Here is a 23,642-nt window from a genome sequence, read left to right as displayed (position 1 = left end):
CATTTTTTCTCCAACTAAGTTTCAACAATTTTCGGCACCTGAAAACATCACCCACAGGGCTTTTCTGGAAAACTTACAAGGCCTAGGAGTGAGGCAACGAACCCATGCGTATGTTAAAGACTTTCTCTCTGACCATACTGTGCAAATCACAAACGATTAAGTGAAATAAAGAAAGATAAAACTCGGAAGCCGGGGCACGCCACAAGGATCAGTCTTATCTCCCTTTCTATTCAATGTAGCTATGGTTGACCTGCCAGCAGAACTAAAATAAATGGAAGGATTGCAGCATAGCCTCTACGCCGATGATATCACCCTTTGGGTATCAGGTAGAACTGATGGGCAGATAGAGGAAACTCTCCAAACAGCCATACGTACAGTCTAGAAATATGTCGTGGTTAAAGGATTGAGGTGCTCGCTGCAAAAATCAGAATGTATATTATACCGACGGACACACAGGGGCCATAAGAACACCACAGGGAAAGGCCCGAACACCACAGGGAAAGGCGGGAGGAAAGCGCAAGGGCTACACGGAGGAGAGTCCAATGCTCTCAGGACGTGGTGTACGTGGACGCGGCAGAGTGCACAACTAATCAGAATATGTATATCGTTGCGGTGAACTCTGAGGGTGACCTTAAGGTCAGCGGATCTATTAAAACCAACAGAGCCGAGGTGGCTGCGGAACCGGTCATTGCTCTCGCAATGCCTTCACTGGCACCCTGTAATGAAGTCTGCCCGTACATGTCGCGCCACCTAGCAGCGGCAGTGAGCACCCGCGTGTAGGCCCTCGCCGTCATTTCAACACTGCCATGGTGCGCTGAGGCCCGCCTGAAAGCCTGCTTTTCCAATTTTCCAATAGATTCATCCCGGCCTCTTGGCAGCTCCTTCGTGAGAAGTGGGAACAAAAAGAACAAGCGCAGATACTTCTGCGTTAAGGATTGTCACAACCGCGAAGGGGATGTCGGTATCAAATTGAACCGCTTCCCTTCAAAACCGGGGGAAGCAACCCGGCGGCTGAAGTGGATCGTCGCGGTTCGTGTCGGTCTTGCAAATTTCTGTTAAACGAACAAAGACGTAAATGCAAAAACAAGAAAAAAAATTTAAAACCACCAGCGGTATCCCTAAAAACACACAATAAAGCGTCAACTGCATAAAAACGCGTGAACTGATTCCCGCTCTTGTAAATTAGTTTAGGTAGTTGTTTAGCTCGTCTTACTCCAAAACAAACGCACACTGGTTGTTACGTGTCAAATTTAGCTTCGTAAGTGCTCAGTGCTGGAGCTTTGTCGCGCTGTTTCTTCCTGCGCCAAGATCCAGACGCGAATTCTGGAACCGAGCTCATTCGTGCTGATATTTTCTCGCACTTAGAACAACAGAACTAAGGTTGGAGTACACTGCAGCACATGTCCAGTATTCGAAAATTAGTATTTGTCTCACGCACGCTAGCGCATATTTGTTCAGCCTTCACGTTGTTTAGTCTCAGCTGATTGCTCTCTGTGATGCTTCAGCGGTAATGCCCTCTCACATTCGAGCCCGAACGATAATACCAGAATATGCTCGAGGCACTTTGTCAACAGAGAAAAAAAAGCACTTACCTGCCAATTCGCCAAAACTTCTACAATTGTGAGGTGCACGGCACGCTCCAAGTAATGAAGCGACAATTGACAGTTCAGAGACATCCACAGCCGTATTTGCTCGCTTAAGTGCCATAAAATAATTATTTGTTAACTAACTTGGAGTTCGACGTCGTAAGCATGCTTCCTATGTTGCGTAAAATACTTCGCGACCTGCGGAGGTTGCTTAGTGGCTATGGTGATGGGCGGCTAAGCACGAGGTCGCGGGATTAAATCCCGGTCACGGCGGGTGAATTTCGACGGGGTCTAAATACCAAACACCTGTGTAATTAGATTTAGGTCCACGTTAAAGGACCCCAGTTGGTCCATATTATTCCGGAGTCCTCCACCACGGCGTGCCTCCTAATCACTCCGTGGTTTTGGCACCTAAAACACCATAATTTAATTTAAGCACCTCGCTGTGATGTCCATGATGTTTACTTCTTTGACACGATATACATGGTTGTAGTCGTAAATCTGACTTCCTTTCTCAAGCGTCGGTGGTCTAAAATGGTCCTCGATGTTTTCGATTGCCTTAAAACCGCAATTTAGAACGTCCTACAGGTTTCAAACTAGTGCCGCAAAAGCATGCCTCCGTAGCAGTGGCCGCCTCGGTGTTTCGCGCAACTGACACGGTGGCGCTGACGGCTGAGCCGATCGCTGCGCCGCCTGACTACAGTGTACTATTCTAGTACACTGTAGTCTGACCATTGCAGGGAGCCACAGCAATTCTAAAACCGCAATATTAAGTTACGTAAAAAGGCGCATTTTGCCGGAAACACAACGAATCCTGGCAAATTTTCGCGGTCAGCGGGTTGTCCATACCATCTAGGCGCCTGCGCACTCCTCCCTCCCCTTCAACGAGACAGCCGACACCGTGGCTCCAGGACTCGCAAGCCGAGCCACCGGGGCGCCGCAACTGGGGCTTACAGGGGACCGGATGGTTGGCTACAGGGAGATAACCATTACAGATTGGGGAGGGTGCGTTTTCCTCCCGCACATTCATCCCTTAATAAGCAGCAGGTGGTGGCATGGCGCCTTCTTGAAACCAATATGTTATCCAAATCCGGTGACTTATGATCCAGAACAATAGTTGGCCAAATGTAAATTTTGTCAAGAAAGGGCGGACATGGATTACATTATCTGGGCCTGCCTGCGGGCGCCCCAATAGGGCCGAAAAATTAAGGGTCGTAAGCAGTAGGATACCGTGCGGCTCACCTCGGCCCCCGAAGACCAACTTATGGCCGTCCAGCAGGCCGAGGATGCCGTCAGAGCTCGATGGCTTCTGGCCGCCATCTAGGCGGGGTGCCCCCCCGCCATTCTGCCGGCTACATAAATAAAAGTTATTTCTTTCTCTCTCAGCGCCTACGTATATTCTAAACAGTCTCAGTGCTGCTCTTTGTCGACTCAACACCAAATCAATTTACACTTGTGGACTGTACGTTGGACATCATAGGAACATTCCTTTAGCTGAGACGGGTGGATTGTTAACAATGTAGACGATGTTAACGTATTTCTTTGTTGAACATATTAATCCACCCCTTATGTAATACACCGAGAACGTATTTAAGGGGAATAAAGTTAATTGTAGTGAAGATGAAATTTCGCTTTTGTTATACTTTGTGTCCGAACCATAGCATCGTTGGTGTCAGTAATGTGCTATCAAATGATCCAGGGAATTTTCTCGTATCTGAGTGAGCAAAATGAGGAAAAATTATTAAACATTCATCAGGTTGAGTCCTCGCTTATGCTTTCAAACAAAAAGCAATGCTTCCTAATGGTTCAACAGTGAAGTCGTTCTATGCATACCGATCTGAAATCCATGTCGTCACGCTAAGCTGGTGCAGATATTTCAAGGAGGGTTTCCTACCAGGGCTTCGCTCTTGCATCCTCTATAGCCTAAATGCCACCTGTCACAGCAACGCTAACGCATTCGCATTTAGAATTGTGTTGCTGATTAACTCGTTCCGCATTAATTGTCATGTAACTTAGGTTTGTTAAAAATTATTGATATTGAGTAGTTAATGGTACGCTCCAGTCTGTGGAATGATCCCTTCAATGGTAGGAGTCTTGGGCGTGTTCAACCGCCTGTTTAACCTTTCCCGAATTAGACTTTGCAGATATTCTTCAGCATTAAACAAAAAGAGACGCATCGATGCTACCGCGAAAGCTGCCAATTAATGGGTGATTTGGCGACCGTCGTCACTGACGTCTTGGTTAGTTCCCTGCGTAGTGCTGCAAGTTGCCGTTCAATAATGTTCAGCTATCTGTGTCGCTTTCTGATACCCGCTGATTCAATACTTTCGAATTTTTTGAAGCGACCGCTAACCTGAGCAAACCTGCAGAGACATAACGAATATAAACCTACGCATGAGTGAGCTCTCCGAATTTGCACATTTCTTTTATTTCACATATATATTCCCTCTTCCAGGCAGCCGCATCGCAGACCAATTAGCGTCACTGAGGAGAAAGGAAAATGTCACGAGGTGAGCGCTGGCAGCTCTAGCGAAATAGGGTTAAATTAGGAATTTGTTGACACACCAGATAACTTACGTGACCTGGTGCTCTTCATCGCATGTCTAGTTGTTTCCGTCCTCGGTCATTTTATGCAGCCGGTCGGTGACCGCCTTGCAGTGAGAATTTATTTCAACGACGATTGTGATAGCCCATAAGGCGAAAGTTGAGCGCTGCTCTATTCGTGTTTTCATTTAGCGATATATTGTCTGCGCGGACAATCTGTCTTCGTGCAAACGGAGCGAAGGGTGGCGCCACTGCATTGCTAATCTGGCGATCGCGAGAGGCAGCGAGTGGGTGGCATGTGGACGCAATTCACAGCAGCGGCCGCAAATGGACGTCACAGACGACGGCCGCTACTCTGGCGCCATCTCGTAGCTTTCGTCGCCGCACCACGCTTTTATTCCCATGCTTTCGCCATACCCTCCTTCGCTTTCCTCCTCATTGTTCCGCTGCACCCTCCTCTCCGCTTTCATCCTCGCGTCTTCCCTGTGCACTCCGCGTTCGCTTTCATCTTTCGCTGTGCTCGTTCGCTCGCTTACGGCGCCGACACCGACGCTCGCCGCAGGAACGGGTGACTAAAGCCCAGACCACATGTACGCTTGCGGACTCACGCTAGCTTGCGTTCGCGCGCCCACGCATGCGCAGACGGTGCGGCATGGCTCGGACACGTCGAAACGCAGCGTGATCTCGGGAACAGCTCTTCCCCGGGCGCTTGGGTTGCCTCATAGAGTTTCTCACTACATTACCTAGAGGGAAACCTGGCGCTGCTGCGCTGTGGTATGCATGGGAATGCCGGTATATTGTGGATTCGGATTGGCATCGTTCTCGTAGAAACAGGACACCTTGAAGACGCGCTTACGAAGTACCGTTCCGTCTGTCACAATGATTCATTTTCTACTAAAACAGCACGTGAAAAGCTGTTTTAGCTTTATTATTACGCAAAAACATGTTTTGTTTAACTATGAGAGCTTGTTATTACGTGTACGATTACATAATACGTAAAAAGTATCAGCGAACCGCTAAAGTTGGAGGATAGACGACAAGGTTCGCGCTCGCTTTCAAACAGTTTGTCGTCTGTTCTTGGTTTTCATCGCTTTGTCGTGCATTGTAGGTGAGTGAAGATGTAATATGCATGAATGGAAACATTTTATGAAGATTTTACTTTGAGAATGTGTTATTTGTGTAGCCAAATCCACGTTTTAGACGAAGCCTTTTACAACATCAGCCAACACGAGCCTCGCAGACACATATACCGTCATTCCCATGACGGCACGGGTCCTCCTTAAGAAACTCCCATAGACGATGGCGCCAGATTACCCTCTAGGTGTTATAGTGAGAAACTCTATGGGTTGCGTCGCGTCGGCGCGCCTGGCTACGCAGCTACGGCGCGGAACGCTCAACTCTCAGTGAAGCAGATTTATATGATGCAAGAAAGTGCTTCTTTCCTTTTTGTGCTGATCTAACAGCTACAAAAATTACTTTTATAGATATCGAAGCATTTCCAAACAATGTCAAATACGAAGTACGAAGCAGCGTCTGCCAAGGCGTCTGTTATTGAGCCCAGTGAGCGCGTGCTGTCGCACGTCTTTGTGGATGCAAACCGCCATTCCTCGCGAGGCGCGGCAGCCGCTAGGCGCGCGGACGCGGGCTTGCGCACGCCTGCAAGCGTACGTGGAGTCTCGGCTTAAGAGCTAAGTCATGCGTTTGATTTCCAGCGACGGCGGACGCATTTCGATAAAGATTTATTGCGAAAATGTCTTTGTACCTTGCTTTGGGTATGCAGTTAGGAACCCCAAGTCGTCAAAATAAATTCAGGGGCTTCCACTACTGCGTCCCATAAAGTCCACTTTCCAGTGTCTGGACGTTTGCCGCCCAGTTTTATAACCGAAGACTTTTAACGCTTCTCTGCACTGGAAGAACAGCACAGCTTTGTACATGTTTATCACATGCAGGATAGTAGAGAGAAACAGTGTGAAATATCTGCTGCTTTTGCGCTAGAACGGAGAAAATAATTATTCTAGCTCGATGCGGATCGAAGGGTCTAAGGCTTTTTCGACGCAAAGCACTTGAGACAACCAGATCGCAGTGCACTGCGACCACAGTGCAGCAAGGACAGGGCGCTGCACCCTCGGCTCTTTTAAATTTTTAGCTGTAATTGGTGCCCGCGAATGGCACCGCGGCGCCCCCGTGCGGCAATGTGGATACCTAACGACAACAGGAAGCAAAGTGTTAATTATTTAGTGAACTTCAAAAGTGAACAAAACAACTATTCCTGCGGGCTTCAAGCGTCATGCCCTGTTTCAAAAGTGATAAGGGACTTCACTTTAATCTATACCGCCAGTGAAGGTCCACCATGCTGCGAAAAGAAGGAAGGTAAGAAAGAAAAAAGAAAGGGCGGCTCAAGATGCGATATTTTAATGATGAAATTAACTGAAAACGAATTCTTTCTGTAGAACGCTTTCTAGATGGCGCCTCATAACTTCCAACGTATGACCGATATTTCTAATCGAGCCCCGTGAGGGACTCTCTGACGAAGTGATTTCATTCACTGTTAGGTAAAATGAATGGTTTGAAAAGTTCTTTATCAAAAATATCGGACACTCCGCATCAAATTGCAACTAGGAATACTTGAGATGGTAAGTCGACGAACTGGCGCTTTGATGAACTTCTTGTGATGGTTGCTGCCTGATAATGCGGTACCATATGGCACGCGCTTGGCGAATTATGGTTGTTGCCTCTGAGGCATGAGTGCACACCTTTGCGTCATCTTCCGCTTTTTGCTTTGTCTTTTTTTCTTCGCTTAGTGAGAGATACGGCACGCAATATTTTTCAGACCAGACCACTGCAACAGATATAGCCTCTTACTGCACATGAAACTTTGCGGGATTATGCATATTGTTACGGAACAGTCGCCTCAGTGTGGCTGTACTGGAGAGGTGGAAGACGACGTGCTCCCTTTTGATTCAGGGATGCCATTTTGGCCACTGTAGATAACATTGTGAATAGACTTGTGCATCAGCTACACGTAACATATAATCTGGTGGAGTTGGACGTTCTCCGTACCCGCCATGGAGCTTCGCAGTGGTCACACACCCAAGAGGCTTCAAACAATAAGTTTTGTAAACCAGTGCAAATACTAAATTCATAGACATCTTCAACAATGCTGAAAAGCCCTGCGCGCACTAGATTCCCGCCACTATCTTGGGGGATAGACGTGCGAGCGAGCGCAGAACGCATGTTGAATGCTCGGAAGTCGCACGCACTCTGCTGCTTGTTTGAACGAGTTTTCTGTGGTGTCCTGACATATACGTAGCGTGTTCGCCGCATTACATTATCCTGGAGAAACGCAAGCTTGGTTCCGGGCAACAGATCGAATGTCTTGGCGACCTACGGCGCCTCAATGACACATCTCTCTCCGCTGGCGTCCTAAGCACCCTAATGCTCCCAGGTTTACCCCACGAAGGCGTCGTGGTTGCTACAAAGTGAAAGCGGCGATCGACGGTGAGCGGCGACAAGGAGTGGCAACGACTTTGACTGCAGGGGCCATACATTCGTATCCGTTTGTTGCATCATTTCCTTGGCTCAAGAAACGTGTGTCTCCAACAGAGCTTCAAGCGCGTGACGCAGCTCATTTTGACGGTGCTGTAGCTCATGAATGAGTGCAAGAGCAAGATAACTAGCCACGCGTGCGCTGGACACATTCTCGAGTGATATTGGTGACTCAAAGTGGCCGCACTTAATTGTCACAATTAGTGAGAAACATGGGCGAACAACTGGCACCGCCACGCTGCGGCAGATCTCGCAGGTGAAGTCGATGCATTGCGCTCCGTACTCAGCGATTGCAACGCTATACTCCAAGCGCGTAGCTGCTGGCGCTTTTTTTTTTTTGCGCTAGCGGCGGGCGCTGAGGACATGGAGCTGATGAGTCGTGGTATGCTATGAAGGCCAGTGTATTTGCGACGCATTATGACTGCATTTGGTTCGTCAGCGATAACCCAGCGCTCTTCGGTGGTGCAAAAAGCGCCAGCCGCCATTCGATCTGATTATCGCGGAGCAGTGCACCTTACGGCCAGAGGTGTCCACGTAAACACATTGTGGGCGCCGCGGCATGCACCTGTAGGTCGGTACTGTACGTCAAAGTTCTGTGAAGGAACACTGGAGAAACAGTAGAAAGCAAACAGTGGGGTAGGTGATCGGCCTTCTTACGCAGCCCGTGTCTATTCCACACGATGGAGGCCATAAACCAGCGTCGACTGACTGCAGCACAGTGTTGTCAGCATTATGCAAGTCCCATGTTCTGCTATCACGAGCAAAAACGACATGTATCTTTAGGTAATAAATAATGATTCACATTCTTTGGGAGAAACAGCCTCTAACCTGCGGAAACTGTCTTCTGCAACGTGCAAATTTCCGCCGCTCGGTAGAATCCAGAACGCGACTAAGGGCTACACAGTGAGAGACAGAAATGAAGGTGACAGGCGTGAGATAAAGAGATCACATTAGAGTTGTACGAGTCAGGAATTAAACTCTAATCGATGATAATGTAGTTGTGTTCAAGAGGAACAATGTGACCAGGTCCTAACCTACCTGGCATGACCTGCAGGCCACACAATGCCTCTCGCGTTCTAGAACAATAGAATGTGCTTTAATTTGGCAGATATTTTGGCAGAATGATGAGAATATCAGCGCGTGTAGCCTACGTTCAGTCGAAGTAACACACGGAAGATAAGACATACCTGCCAGAGACCTTCGCTCTGTTCTGGTCTTGATTCGGCTAATAATGACGACGATGACAGCAATTAGCCTGACTTCACTGCCATTTAATAAATTTTAATGAAAACGCGCAAATATCCTTTGACGTTCGCAGCGACCGCATGGACGTTCACAACGCTTTCTTGCTGGGTCCTTCGCTGATGACCATGCTGGGCAATATTTGCAGCTTCCACGCAGGCGGCAACAGGAGGGCGCTGAAGATCGTCTCCAACGCGTAAGTTGCATTTTACCCAACACACGAGGGCACAGTCTCGCTGAAAGAGAAGCCACAATGGTGGCAGCTGCGCATGCCGCATTCTTTATCAAATTTAGGTGATGGCGAGAGCACGTAAAAAGATAAAATGAAATGACCGATGCTTTCTTTGTCAGATGAAATATTGACAAGCACACCTTCGACCTTTAAAGCCTGGAGTTTTAGGTGCAAGCATTTCAATATGATTATAAGACACGTGCCGCAGTCGGGGACTCTGGAATAATTTTGACCACCTGGGATTCTTTAACATGTACCCAGTGACGTAGCAACAAGAAGGGGGCATGGGCCCCGGGTGCAAGAGGCCAGCGAGGGAGGAGGGGGGGTGTCATAGACGTCTGAAGACGCCCCTACATCCGGGGAGGGGGCTGACAGAAGTCCTATGGGCGCCGGTTGCCAGACGACCTAGCTACGCCACTGCGTGTACCTAAATCTAAGTGCGCGGGTGTTTTAGCATTTCGGCCCAACTGAAATGCGGCCGCCGGGGCAGGGATCACACCCGCGACATCGATCGAGCTCAGCAACGCTACAATAGCCACTGGGCTACCGTGGCGCGTGCGTTCGATATTCTTTTTGAATAGGAGAGTTGCTTTAGAGGGTAGTCATGTTCGGCTATTTTTTTCGCTTTCTGTATGCGCATTCTCTGTTGTCATCATCACCACCGCTTCTTTGTTTTTATTTATGTCGATTGTGTGTTTTCTTTATTTTGGTCGTTTTTTGCTGACTTTACTGGGGTTCTTTTCTTCCTCTTCTCTTCTCTTTTTTTCATTCTTTATTTATTTATTTTTTTAATGGTCGTGTCATGTGTTTACGCCAGTCGCATAACTACATTTTTGCAACTGAAAGGTAAGTGCGCGAATTTCATCCTCCAGGGACGGCCGAATTATTGTTTAGTTTTTCGCGCTTCCAGGTGACGCATGGCATAATCATACTTATAGGTGTATGCGCTTCCATTAGTTCAAGTGCAAGTGTGAGGAGACCATCAGTTATCTTCTGTGCCACTGTTCTCGCTCTGACAACCAACGTCAGACTCTCCAGTGTGCCTTGAATAGAGTGGATGACAGGCCATTTACAGAAGCAAAGATCTTGGGAGCCTGGCCTGACAGTTCATTAGCCCAGAAAGCAGTTCGAGCGCTTCTTCACTACCTGAAAGCAACAGACCTCAGTGCCCGGCTATAGACATCCTACCCCTAACTCAGTGCGTGTGAAAGTGCGATATAGACCCATGTTTCTTTTGTCTCTCTCTTTCACTCCCCATTCCCCTATCCACGTGTCGGGTAGCAAACTGGACTCAGTCTGGTTAACCTCCCTGCCTTACCTATTTCCCTTCTCTCTCTCTCTCTCTCTCTCCTTGCAATAAACGTTGGTAGTCTACGCTCTATCCAATTTTTCTTTTATTGTTCCGCAGTACGTCACTTTTTCAACACGAGCCAACTGGCCCGCAACAAAGTACTTTCGGTATTAGCCGTTTGTGACAACCTGGGACCGACAATGTTCCTTTCACGCAGATTCGAAGCGACGGGGGAGGGCACCGGCGGGACGATGAACACTTCCGTGTGGGCTATCATCACGCTGCCTGGAGCGGTTTTGGCGTTAATAATATGCACCACAGTAATCTGGTTCGTCCACGTGAGGCCCCAGTGAGTATATCGACCCCTTGCTCACCCCGTATATATATTATATATATTGTTATATCTATCTGTTATATCTATTGATGCAGCAATTTAACCCTTCCTGATCGGAATGTTTTTTCTTGTTTTTTTATGAAGTGAAAATACGTGCCCCGGATCGACAAAAAAGGCGGCACAAAAGAAAAATTGTCGATTCACGCCGAGCGCGGGCTTTACGATGGCGGCGATAGAGGGCGCAGCGTGTGCAGCGGGAAGTAGCGTGCAGTAGCAGCAGGAGAGGAGGCGATTTCAATCAGCCGAATGTACCATTAGGAAACCTTTGAAGTTTCTTCCGTGCTGGACAGGATGGAGCCCACTTCACATGCGTTCCTCAAGAACAGGAGCCGGATGCTTTAGCGAGCGGCGCCACAAATGCATTGGGCATGTGCCGTTTTTCAACGAACATCACTCCCAGCAACGCTTTCGCGAGCTATACGTCATGGATGCGCAGGATATGTGTCGCTCTTCAACGAACATCTCGCCAACTTGGATCTCTGAGTATGCACCACCGGGTGTGCGACTAGAGAGGGAAAAAGTCTCAGCGTTCGCACGCACCTGTGCGCCGCGAATCTTGTCTCGGAGGCTATAGGCGCGAATTTCCCGGCACCACCACTAGATGGCGTGGCGTGTCCAGAAAAAAATGCGCGAGATGCCCACCTGCCGAAGCCGCGCAGCCGCAAGATGCGTTCTCGGCGCACGCATCCGCGCGCCATACATATCAGAGGACACGCGCAGACTTCGCGGCGGCGCCGCTAGATGGCGCAGTGTGTTCGCAGGAAGCCCAAGAGAGGAGTCCCGTTGACACGCCTCACGGAGGAAGGAAACTAAGGAGAGGCCCTACCCCCTCCGCGCGCTAGGAGAAAAGTGTGGCGGAAATGACGTATGGGTTCTCATTTTTTTGTTGCTTTTTTATTTTTTTTGCTGCATGGCCACGCCTTTTGGGTCACAATGGCGGCGTTGTTCTGATTTTTTGAGCGCTCACACGTGTTGCTCTGGTAGGTTTCGTGCCGTAGCAAGGGCGCTGTGTGGGCGGGTTTGCGTTAGTCACCGTGTCTTGTTGCGCTGTTACCTGCACCGTGCTCTGCCGGATGTTGCGCGAGCGCGCGCGAGACCACGCGCAGCGCGGCGTGGTTTCGCGAAAGATGTAAACAAGAGAGGAGGGTGGCACAAAAGGCGGAGCATCGCCATGAGCAACGCCAACTTCCGGCTTCACTTTTGCTTCACAAAGAGTGACGTCAGGGCCTCTCCTTAGTTTCTTTCCTCCGTGACACGCCTCGTACACAAGGCGTTTCGATGGTGGCAATACTTAGTGTCGCTATACTGCCTCAATGCTAAGCGGATCACCGTCGACAGTCATCGCGAGATGGGGTTTTGCAGAAACAACCGACTGTTGTCAGTTCAGTGTGTTGTAAACAGCATGTGATTTTTCAGAATTCTGAATTAGCTATCGTAGTAGCGTGAAGTATGGCTAAGTGCGGGGAAGCGAACCATCCGCAGACGCCTGCACCACCCTCCACATTCGGTTATCTATTTTCAGTGCGCTGGCTCGGCCCCATTCAAACATTCTCCCCTTAAGCGTGCTTCTCGCATCTTGTCAGCTAGTTAGATCAGAAAAACTTCTCAAAATAGGCAATTATTGGTTTTGAAAGCAAACAAAGGTGACCTCCTATAAACTAGAAGCTTGGAATAAAATAACATTGGAATAGTTTTCCGTTATACGGCCCAGTCTTGTTAGTTTTTCGCAACAGGGGTCATTGCACTAGAAAGAGTTCATAAGTTTAGTGACGTCTGTCTGGAGCGGCTTCCAAGAGACAGATGGGCAAAATAACTTTTTCTGGCCAAAGCTCGTAGCAGCGGCGGACAATAAAAGTTTCGTAATAATTTTGCATAAGCTTTTTTTTTTCTTTATGTCGATTGGTATTGATATAATTCGTCTTATTTTGCAAGAAGCATTTCTTGGTAATTTTGTTGTTTACGAAGTAGGCAGTTTCTGCAGCACGCAAAACATTTTTGTGGCGCAAGCTGTAATTTTCACATGCCTTACATAATATGTAACAGAGTATTTTCTACATTATCGATAAATATTCTTTTTCTTTGGAGAGCCATAAAGTTAGGAACGCTGCTGTTATTTTATATAACGTTGTGTTTCGGCATGAAACACATTAGCGTGTTGTCCTTTAAAAACTCATATAATTCGGAAGTAAACTCATTTAGTTTATTTTATAATGCGCTGGGTACGACTGAGTATAGCTATCGTAACCACAATAAGAGCACACCAGGTGAACGAGGTTAGCCCAAGTGTGTCCTATCGTGGTTACTAGTTATACTGAGTTGTACGCTTGCTTGCTTGCTTTGCTTTGCTTTGCTTTGCTTTGGCAACACGTACGCCTATGGTACATTACTCGAAGCGCAAAACTCGAAAGTCCGTCCAGCGGCGTTCAATTGGACATTGATGTTTTGTTTTCGTATTCACCTCGTAAGAAGTGCTTCGGTGTCCTCGGATTTTTTAGACCCCAAAACATTTCTAGGCTTCTTTAATGATGTATTACATGCTATTAGTCGAACTAATGTATGGCGCGTCCTCTTACCAGACGATGCTGCTGCGATAATAGTGTATTGTATAGCACATGCCTCCAGGACCTTATGTTTCAAGAGCGTTGTTAAGGCAGCAGTGCTTCTCGCACATTTTTACCACTGAAGTATTTTAGTGCACCGTATCAACCTTCCGGAGTGTCTATTTCGTGTTCATAGCGCACCTCGTAGGTCACTGCCCTAATCTTATTGCATATATATTTTACGCACTTTACGGCGAGTTTCTTAAGCCCCTTTACAGCCACGTCTTATCTACCTCTTGTAATTCATCAGTTCATTCTCAACTTATTAACACCAGCCTGGCGTTCTTTGGCATTACTTGGCCCTTGCGCCAGAACCCACCGAATTCATCATCACCATCACCGTAACATCGCGTGGCTTTACCGCTGTGTTAGACTGCACTATCTTCGGGATCGGAGGCCCACGAAAACAGTTACACACGAAGAAATCGCAGTTATAGTTCTCAAAGAAAGTAAAACACTTTAAAAGGCAGAGTTCAAAAACAGTTTTGGCAGATATTGATGCTCCTAAATTAACTTGATACAAATGCGATAAATGCGTGCCAATGTGATGCGCCAGAGTTTACACGTGGGTCATTACTTGTGCGTCAGCGTTCGAAACCATCTCGCACCTGTATTTAGCGAGTGCGTTTCACGTGAGTGAGTGGATGCGGGCAAATGCCCGGTATTTCGCGTTCACTCTCTTATCCATGATGCGATGATACAGCATGAATTCACTAAAGGGGCCTCTACTCCAGCTTGAGCATAAAAGCCCTGCATCCTTCTAGCGCGTTCTGCCCCTTTGCACAAATGTGATGAGCTACCGTCGAATGCGTGTAGTGAAGAGACGAGTGAGCGAGCTTGACATCGCGCTGGTTGGCTGGAAACGTGCGCCAGCGGCTTTCCACGTTGAAATGCAGGGAGGCCAGCAAAAACAGCTACTTCATTATGGGAACGTCACGAGAGCGCGCGTAAATGCTCGAAAGTGTGCAGAAATACGTTGTAGCATCATTTCACAGATCACGGGCACAAAGTCCCAAGGCGCATGCCAAGATTGAGCGAGGCGGTTCTAAAGCGCGCGTTTAGGCAACATTGAGGAAAGCGCAGAGATTCGAGAGGAGCGATGGCGAACAGAAGACCAAGATACGGAAAAGAAACAACTGAACGTGGGCCACACAGATCATTGGCCCTGCAGCGCAATGTATGAAGGCAGCCTGTAACGTAGAAGGGAACAATTTATAGAAAAGGCTTTTCTGGAACATCCGAGCACTCCACTCCGACTGTGATATTTTCTTTTTTTCGGATGGCCGTTAGTCGGATATTGTGTGGCAGGTTGCCACTCTTCGTGATGACGTCTCTTTCGTGAGAATGAAAGAAGGGAGAAGAAAAAAAGAAAGAAAGCGAAACTGTATACCTCATTGCAACCGTGAGTATTCTTGCCGTGATACTGTGGTGGAACGATAGCATCGGGGGCAAACTGGGCTCTGTTATAATGCTAGAAAGGCCAGAGTGTGCATCTATACGCTTTTTCAATATGTCTTGAAGACATGTCCGAGCAGTCACTAGCATAGCGCTGCCCGACATTTTCACACCGGCACTCCCAAAAGCCACAGGGCGTTATACAGACGTTCGCTACTGCATAGTACTTCTGAGAGGCATCTTACTGCTAAGAACTTTCTGCAAATGCGTTTCGGCCTTTTTTTTATTGCGCAGTGAACCAGACCCGTTGTCGCCCGAGAATGTGGCTGTCATGAGAGCTGCCCAAGAGAGGAGCGCAGCTAGGGGAAAGAAGAGGTGAGAATGCGAAATTTTGCGGTTTCAACATCCCTGCCTCGAAAATGTGTTTACATTGCGGGGCTCTTTAACGCATCACAAATCACGTCGCCGAATGCTTGAGGTGTCCACATATTCCTCAGTTTGTCGTTCCCCATATCAGGTGCGACTTTATGTATCTGCATGTCCAGTGGTACTCTCTTTTCGTGCAACAGCCAACCACAGCCAAACCTCTGTTGGCATTCTGAGAGTAGACGATGTAGTACGGATCTTACAAACCGATTCGGCCCTGTTCTCTCTCTGAAACATGTCTGCCCAAAACATTAGTGTGCGGTTATGGCACCTTTATTTTGTTTGCTCTGGTATAGGCTCGTGTTGCAACAGCTACGTCACCATCAATTGTCGTATTATCGCGTATGCGTAAGGTTCCCTCAGCAAGAAATTACCGGTATAAGCTTCTGATCATTTGCTCTCTTGTACGACTTGCTTAATGGATCGACACCATCCATTAAACCATCGACCACCATCGACCACCATCGACGCCAGCGTTAAAAAAATTAAATTATGATGTTTTACATGCCAAAACCACTTCTTGATTATGAGGCACGCCGTAGTGGAGGACTCCGGAGATCCTGCCAGCATCGTGGCCTTTGAGCATGCGTCGTAACTTTCGATGTCGCGAGATGACTAGAAAATAGTCAAGCCACTGCATACTTTACTTTTTTTCTGAATGCTCTATTAACTCGCGAACTAGTTTTGAATTTTAATAAAATTTGGAGGGATCTTTACAAGCAGCCCACAACCTTCCTGTGTTCCCAGAGGCGTCCATTGTGCCTGCGCAGCGTACTTGGTCATCTTCAGCCTGTCGTACGCACCTGCTCTTTTAATGAACCTGGAACTACGGTAAGTCATGGTCCCTTCAATTGCAAGTGCAACTTGTTGCTATAAAGAAACCATTATCAAATGAATCCACCTTACAGGCGCAAAATGTTTATAGATTTTGTCTAGGCCGTGTGTGTCTTTTTGTTATTATTTTGTCCGTAGCTAACGGTCTTTCCATTGTCGATGGAAGTTAAGAAGTGATGAAACCTTCAGGTCATCTATCTGCGCTCTTGTGTCGCATTACACTTATTGAAGAATGGTTATAGTTTGATTTGTTGCAAACCCGCTGAAGGGGATTGGACTATGCTCACAGATACACATCTTTTGAGTTACAAATTTGTGACCATAATAAGAAGAACAACCCACATTTCCAAGTGAAGAGGAAAGTTCGTTGTGGTCTCCTTTTATTTTTTTTTATTTCTATTTATGTACAGTACGTAAAAGCAAAAGCTCATGCTTTGATCACAACACGAGCTTGAAAACCGCAACAGTTAAATTACTTATAAAAGCGCGAAAGAACCAGGATGGCAGAAAGGCATAAGATGAGCGCTTCTTCTGTCGACTTTGTTCCTTGGCGTTTTTACTAACAGTGAAGGTACACCAGCTCTCGCAGTTCACGATTGTAGTGGAGTTGGATTACGGTCGTGGTATAGCAGGGCAAAGGAAGGGCCAATACAGGAACAGAAATGACAATTAGCGCGAACGCTGACTTTCATCTCTAGGATCGCTGGAAGAACACCCACAGGTCAGGTCGTAATTATTTAAACAAGGGAACGTCGGCAGACACTTTGGATTCTGTGAGACAGGCTGCAGGTGTGCAGTGTGAGAAAGTGCTGAACGCTAGCTATTCGATTATCGCCACAATAGAAACGTTCTCGTAAGCACTGTTTTTGTCGAACTTTTCGAAGCCTCCACGCGAAAGACAAATTTTTCACCAGGCTCCCCGGCAGGGTTTCTGTAATACTCTCTTAAGCTCCGAAAATCTATGAAAACTCACCCTCGCCACATCTGGGGATTCGGAATAATGACAGTTTTGCATAGAGCCAGCGTTGGTACTGCGACAGATCCTGTCACGCGTGGATTCGAAACACTTAACGGGCTATACGATTGAGCTATGTACTGTGCGATCCATGGTGACTGAGGACAGCAACTAAAATCCACGCAGCTATCTATGTAGCTGCATGGACTTTCGGAAAGCACTAAGAACTGTTTTCTTTAGTCACAAAATGTGCTACACCGCTTACACAAGTGAGATTTCCACTGCCGCACGAGATGTTTATATAGTTCATGCAACATACCGCATGATATGCATGAAAACTCGTCCAAGGCTATTTGTATTATGAGTGCGTACAATGCGACTATGCAGGCCTACACCTATTTCTTGAGTTTAAATACTTTGTAAAGCCGGCAACCAGTGACAGCGTTCGCAAAGTTCTATGTTGCACTTCGATTCCTGGGGGCGGTGTTCTAACTACTCGAGAAATTGACATGTGTGGTTGCGCCAAAATTTCCGCAACCCTTGAAAGGTTTGACACGCTACGTAGAGCATGCAATGGTATTACACAGACGCCACATCGCTACACATAGAGAGCGGCGCCAGTGAAATTACGAGACTTTAGACTGCGAGCGCTGACTTGAGATTGCGAGCACTGTTTTGAACTTTTTAACAGTTTGAGAAGATTTAGGGTAAAATGCATGCGCTTTGAATTAAATGTGTCATTAATTTGGCTTGCGCGCCTTGAATATCGCAATAAAGAGTTCACCTACAATTACGGATGCTCCCGACAATAGGGATGCTCCCTAATGCGAAATTTGAGTGCAGCTCTATACGTGTTTTCATTTCGCGATATATAGGCTGGCGCGGGCAATCTGTTTCGCGCGGCACGTTGCAAACAGGGCGCAGTGCGGCGCGACTGCCTCGCTAATGTGGAGATCGCGATAGCCAGTGCGTGAGCGACGCGTGGGCGGGATTCACAGCAGCCGCCACCGACAGGAGCAGCCAGGCGACGCACGCTACTCTGGCGCCGTCTCGTAGCCATCGCCGCTGCTTTCCGACCATTTCGCCGCACACTCCTCCTCCACTTTCCGCCTCATGGTTCCGCCGAACTGTCCTCCTTCGCTTTCCTCCTCGCGTTTCTCCTCCCCTGCTGCGCTCCGCGTTCGCTTTTTCATCTTTCGCTGTGCTCGTTCACTCTTTCACGCCGCCGCCCACGTCGGCGCTCGTCACAGGAACGGGAGCCTAAGAACTGCGCTCTAAAAATTAAGGAAAAGATCTGTCATGAACTTAAGCCCTCCTCTAAACAACTTTGTAGGTTGAACATTACAGCGTCTATCATGCCTATATACAGCACAGATAAATATATATACAGTAAAAGCTCGTTAATTCGAACCGCAAGGGGAAGCCGCTTCAGTTCGAATTAACGAAAGTTCGAAATAACGAAAGTGAAGGAGAGCAACAGTACACTGCGATTTGAAAGCAGTAGGGCATGTCAGAAATTTTGCGAGTCAAGAAGTGATGGCGTGTGCCGCGGGCACACGCCATCTTCGAGTCGAAGCTCTGGGTCCGACTGTGCCACACCACCGATGTCCAATGAAACGAACGTTAGCCGAGGCTTACCACCATCACAATGAATCGCGACGGCCGATGCCTCCTAAGCTGAAAACAGAGGTGCACAACCGATGAAGACTCCCGAGACAAAGACGCTGAACATGTGAAGGTGGCGAAGGCCCTGATTCGTTGGTTCTTGATTGCAAGCGCAGCTGCGACGTACTTGATTCGCTGTGTTTTGGCGCTTGCCGTGCCATCTCCGCACAGCATTAGCAGCTGTACAAGATTTGCGAAGCCTTCGAGATTCGCATCGGGCAAGAAGTCTCGGAGGTTACGTAGAACGGAGAGGCGGCAGCCGCCGCTGCCTTCTGGTTGACCCCGCGTCGGTTAGATTTTTTTCCGATTTTGCCTTCTCTCGCCGTTCTCTCCGTTTCGGAGGCAATACAGCCTTGTGTGTAGGCAGTAGGCGCGTTTCTCTAGCCGTGTGCCAGGCGAGCGTAGTTCGAATTATCCGTGAGGGAACCTTCTCGTGTTCGAATTAACGGACTTCTTTATACATAGACTTCTGTGGAGCTTGGCCGGACCAAATCGTACAGTTCGAATTATCCATAAATTCGAATTATTGAAGTTCGAATTAACGAGCTTTCACTGTATATATATATATATATATATATATATATATATATATATATATATATATATATATTGTCACGGGTATAAAACTATTTACAATGTGTATTTACAAGGCATATATAAACACTAGCCGAGAATCCCGAGAGGCTGTTGCCACTTCGTCTTCTTCACCATCGACGACCTTGTCCTCTTTTCCACCGTAACAATATATACGGAACATCACGGCAACAGCGACTCTGCGAGACAAATTAGCCTGGAGTGTCCATATAATTGAACAAACATTGGTCAGGAACATTGACAGCGACAGCAAGGTTCAGCGCTACGCCTGACCTCATCAGACGGTGTACAAAAAAAAAATTGGGTGCGACAAGCAAGCAACTCCTGTTGAGCTGAAGAAACAGCGCCGAGGCTTAAGGCGTATCGGGCGTCTGGTGGCGTGATCTAGCACAGCTAGCGGCATTCCAGGCGTCCCACCTCGATGGTGCACGATGTGAGTCCATGGCGCACCATACGAGACCGTTAGTCAGTTCCACTCCCCCCCTCCCCCACTGAAATAATAAATAACCCTTAACACCACAAGGAATACTTTGGAACCTGTGGGGCGTATCTTATCCCCAAACGATAATCATCTTGCCTGACCTTCCTTTCTTCAACGCAGCGCGCCCGGCACTTTCAGGTCAGGAAGAGCATGCACGTTTCTGCCTTATATCACGTTTTAACGCAGATCTCACGGGTCCTATAAGTAAAGCTAAACTTACTTTTTTTTCATTGTTATACTCACCTTGACGGCACGGACTTCCTGCTGGGATGGTGCACGTAAACATGCAAAAGTTGGTTCTTATGAAGTTGAGAGCAGCAAAGGAAGGTATGCTTTTCCTTTGTGCACTCAGATCACCGTGACTAATAATAAAATCAAATAATTGTGTTTAACATGACTGAGCTACACAGTGGCTTATGGGGGTCACTGTAAGAAAAGGTTCGGGATTAATTTTGACCACATGGGGTATCTTACCGTTCTCCTAAAGCACGGTAACAAGTGGTTCTGCATTCCCCCATCATTTGAATTTAGGCGGCGCCACTTATTACGGCTCCACTGAGCCTACCGTGATAGGTTTGGCTAACAGTTTATGAACTTCACATTGTATATGGTTTAAAGCTGCAGTGTAAATGTGGCGTAAATGAGTACCTTCACGACAACGCAATATAAATAAATTTTTTTCCGGAGACCAGTCATTCAAGCGAAGTATCAAATCGGCACCGTCAAAATGTCCGCTTTTGAAGAGTGGTAAATTTTTGTGGCTGTTTTATCTACGGAAGAGGTGCGTGCTTACGAAATCACTACTTGCTGACTTAAGGGAACCATGCACTCGGCCACAGCACTAAGTTGTTGTGCCGGTAAAAGGGGTGCGAGTATACTTTCTAAGCACAATTCGTACATGTTGTCACTTCTAAAAATAGCAATATGCCGGAACTGCGATCGCGGCAGTTGATATACAAGCAGCGCTCTTATGCAGAGAGAACACGTCGCATGAACTCTTTTCTTTTTTGCGATCAGCGCCCGCTTCGTAGATGCGGCAGATGGGAGGGGTATAGTCGCAGTGACGTCGCAATGTTTGCAAACGGGAAGATGTATGTTGAACATGGTTACACAAGTTCAATTTGATATTAATTCGATAGACTTAGTGAAACAATTAGCGTTTTTGTTCACTTATCGCCTGGAGGAATGTGCACGACTTCATTGCACCGAGGTACAAAGCATGCCCCACTGCCAAACGCGGGAGCTGTTTCTGGTAAAGCATGCAGGTCGTCAGATGCAGCTATCGCCCTCCTTGACGTCATAAATCTTACACCGTTTACAGGTTCACATCACTGTTTGCCTTCGTTGACATTCACCTCATTTCTGCACTAGAGGGCCTTGAAGACGACGTAGGTCGTCAGTTATACGATGAAGTCGATAACACGCGTCGTCATCGACTGCGACGTGTTTGTCATCCTCCGCACCCACTGCCGTCTAACAACAAGCAGCGTACGATTTGAGCGATTCCTCAAGCAGTGCAGCAGGACTGTGGCACTCGTTGACATCGACGCGGTCGTCGAGTGCGCCGCTTGTGCTGTCGTTAGCGCTAGCGCTAAGCGCAGCTAAGTGGTGTATGCGTAAGCCAGAGAAACATGGCGTTCGTTGTAGAGCAACAAATAAGCAGTCGGGGAGCCCAAATTTCTTCGTTGTACAGGCAACCTTGTTGCATCAGTCTTCGTTGTAGGAGTAAGTGTTCGTAGTACACATATGAAAGACGGCAATTACGTCGGGACGTTATGAATCTTTTGTTTTACAGGTCATTTCGTTCTACAGGCGCTTGACTGAAATTTGTTTCGCGATATCAATAACACCGAACGTTTCTGACAAGGGGTAAATACCTCGACAGCCGTCATCTTTATGGCTACCATGTTTGTTTTATGCCCGTTTGCTTGCCACTTTCGCATGGCTTACCAAACGTTAAAAAAAAACTGATTGCAAGGCCCTCGAAGTGATTCAGCGAAGCGACAGAAAAAATTTCCGCTCGGTGTGAGTGCAACGAAGCGACTGCACATGCAGGACGTCGATGCTGGTCGCGCTGTCTTCTGTGGTGCTGGTGACGAGCGCCCTGGCGTCGTGCCTCCAAGCCGCCTTCGAGTTTCTCCAGCACGTGTGGCGGATGCTACCCTGGGGCGTCGTTTTTATGCTCGGAGCGACGCAGGTGGCATCCAGGCTGCTGCAGGTATGGCACGTTTGAGCGGCGTTGTAACGTCAGTTTCTGCAGAACCATCCGAGCTACATTCGACGCGGCGCGTTTTACTGCGCTGATATTGAGCTGTCTTTTATATGGCACTCGCCTCCGGCGTTTTAACCCCGTGTAACCTTACGGATACCGACACCCGGATTTTTTCCTTGCTTCAGAAGCACGAACACGCGCTTTAGCTCTGCGTTCAAGTGTTTTGCTAAGGTGGGTACGCGAACTCTCCAAACCTTTTTCTTTCCGTTTTGGAACCCCGCATAGGAGCACGGTCTTCTGACGGAGTTGTTCAAGCTGATCTCGACCTCCTTCTGGGAGGAGCGCAGCGTGGTCGAGGTGCAAGCCATGCTGGCGTTCGGCGCCTCCGTCTTGGCCGAGACGGCCGACAAGCAGGTGCTCGTCGAGATCATGACACCCATGGTGGTACACATCGTGAGTGGGCATCACGATCGTACGCAGCGCGTTGGGTGCTGCCTCGTGCGAGTGAGGAAATGAGCGTGATTGATGTTGGCCCCTATATTATAAAGGCTGCCCATCAGGTTTGGCCATGGTAAGCAGACAAGCGCGTTGCGTATAGGTGACGTGCTGACGATTGCTTTGCAAGGTATCCAACCGCTCCACGGCGCGCGAAAGCAGCTTGAAGCCTGTGCGCCGATCTCTCGAAGGAGCCCCGCTTTCTGCTGGAGACTAAAGATCACATGCGTAAACGCCTTGGCGTAAAGCGAACTGCCCGCAAAGTCGCCGGTTAGGCGCGTGATTTCAACGAATCGAGTAATGCAGAACGCGTAGCACCGCCATCGGATGTGCGCGGCGCCGCGTAAAACAGATTTTTTTTTAAAGGAGGCGGGGCTCGTGACGTGAACGTCACGTGATCCGTCGAACCGGGTATATGGGAGAAGGCAAGGTGGTATTTTAAGGCAAGGTGATAACGGGAAAAGCGGTATCGGTGGCAGCAGTCGTTGTTTGGGCATGATCGAAGAACTGTGTTTCAAACGGCGGCATCCGTCAGAGTGGGGGTACAAATCTTTTCTCTAACGTGCACGAACCGTGTTATATGAGATAGAGATTCCCAGTGGTTTACGCTAACAAATTCGCCTAAATCAACATGACTCAAGGCTTCGATTGATAACTGGGTTTTACGTCTGCATTAGTGATGTACAATATTGGTTGTCGGCTGTGCGTCACGCTCCTACCTCCAGCGGAACACGTTATTGCTACCCATACAGCTGTCGGGTATTTTGTGCAAATAAAATCGGTTGGCTGAAAAAGATGGGTGTTATTTTTACTCGGACGTGCTTTTCGCCCACATGTGCGACGTGGGTTGTAATAAGGAATGCAGAAAAAAGTGAGACTTAACAATAATTGCCTGCGACGAAACTTTCGGTGGCATACTTTATACGCTTGCACGCTAAGCGTAAACGCCAGGACGTTTCGCCCTATAGCAGGCACGTACCCAGGATTTTTTTTCGGGGGGGGGCACCATCATCATCACCATCATCATCATGTTTTCTGTCCACTGCAGGACGAAGGCCTCTCCCTGCGATCGCCATTTACCCCTGTCCTGCGCCAACCGATTCCAACTAGCGCCCGCGAATTTCCTAATTTCACCACTCCACTTCGTGTT

The 23,642-nt window shown here is 47.9% G+C and overlaps 1 protein-coding gene across 4 annotated transcripts in view; it reads left to right on the top strand.

Moving 5' to 3' along the window:
* LOC135902684 (serine-rich adhesin for platelets-like) overlaps positions 1-23,642 on the top strand; it is a 56,253-nt gene that overhangs the window by 28,078 nt on the left and 4,533 nt on the right. For 2 of the 4 annotated variants that reach the window (XM_065432894.1, XM_065432891.1), the window contains exons 10-16: positions 4,042-4,096; positions 8,995-9,114; positions 10,659-10,790; positions 15,125-15,205; positions 16,004-16,087; positions 21,841-22,003; positions 22,283-22,450. In XM_065432894.1, the coding sequence (XP_065288966.1) occupies positions 4,042-4,096; positions 8,995-9,114; positions 10,659-10,790; positions 15,125-15,205; positions 16,004-16,087; positions 21,841-22,003; positions 22,283-22,450 (803 nt within the window). The remainder of the gene's footprint in view (positions 1-4,041; positions 4,097-8,994; positions 9,115-10,658; positions 10,791-15,124; positions 15,206-16,003; positions 16,088-21,840; positions 22,004-22,282; positions 22,451-23,642) is intronic. The other 2 variants (XM_065432892.1, XM_070533751.1) reach the window with 2 other exon arrangements.

This window comes from Dermacentor albipictus, chromosome 2 (genome assembly GCF_038994185.2).
Source record: "Dermacentor albipictus isolate Rhodes 1998 colony chromosome 2, USDA_Dalb.pri_finalv2, whole genome shotgun sequence".
Lineage (NCBI taxonomy): Eukaryota > Metazoa > Arthropoda > Arachnida > Ixodida > Ixodidae > Dermacentor > Dermacentor albipictus.
The sequence above is the reverse complement of the archived record's forward strand: the minus strand, read 5'-3'. Positions and strand labels throughout refer to the sequence as shown.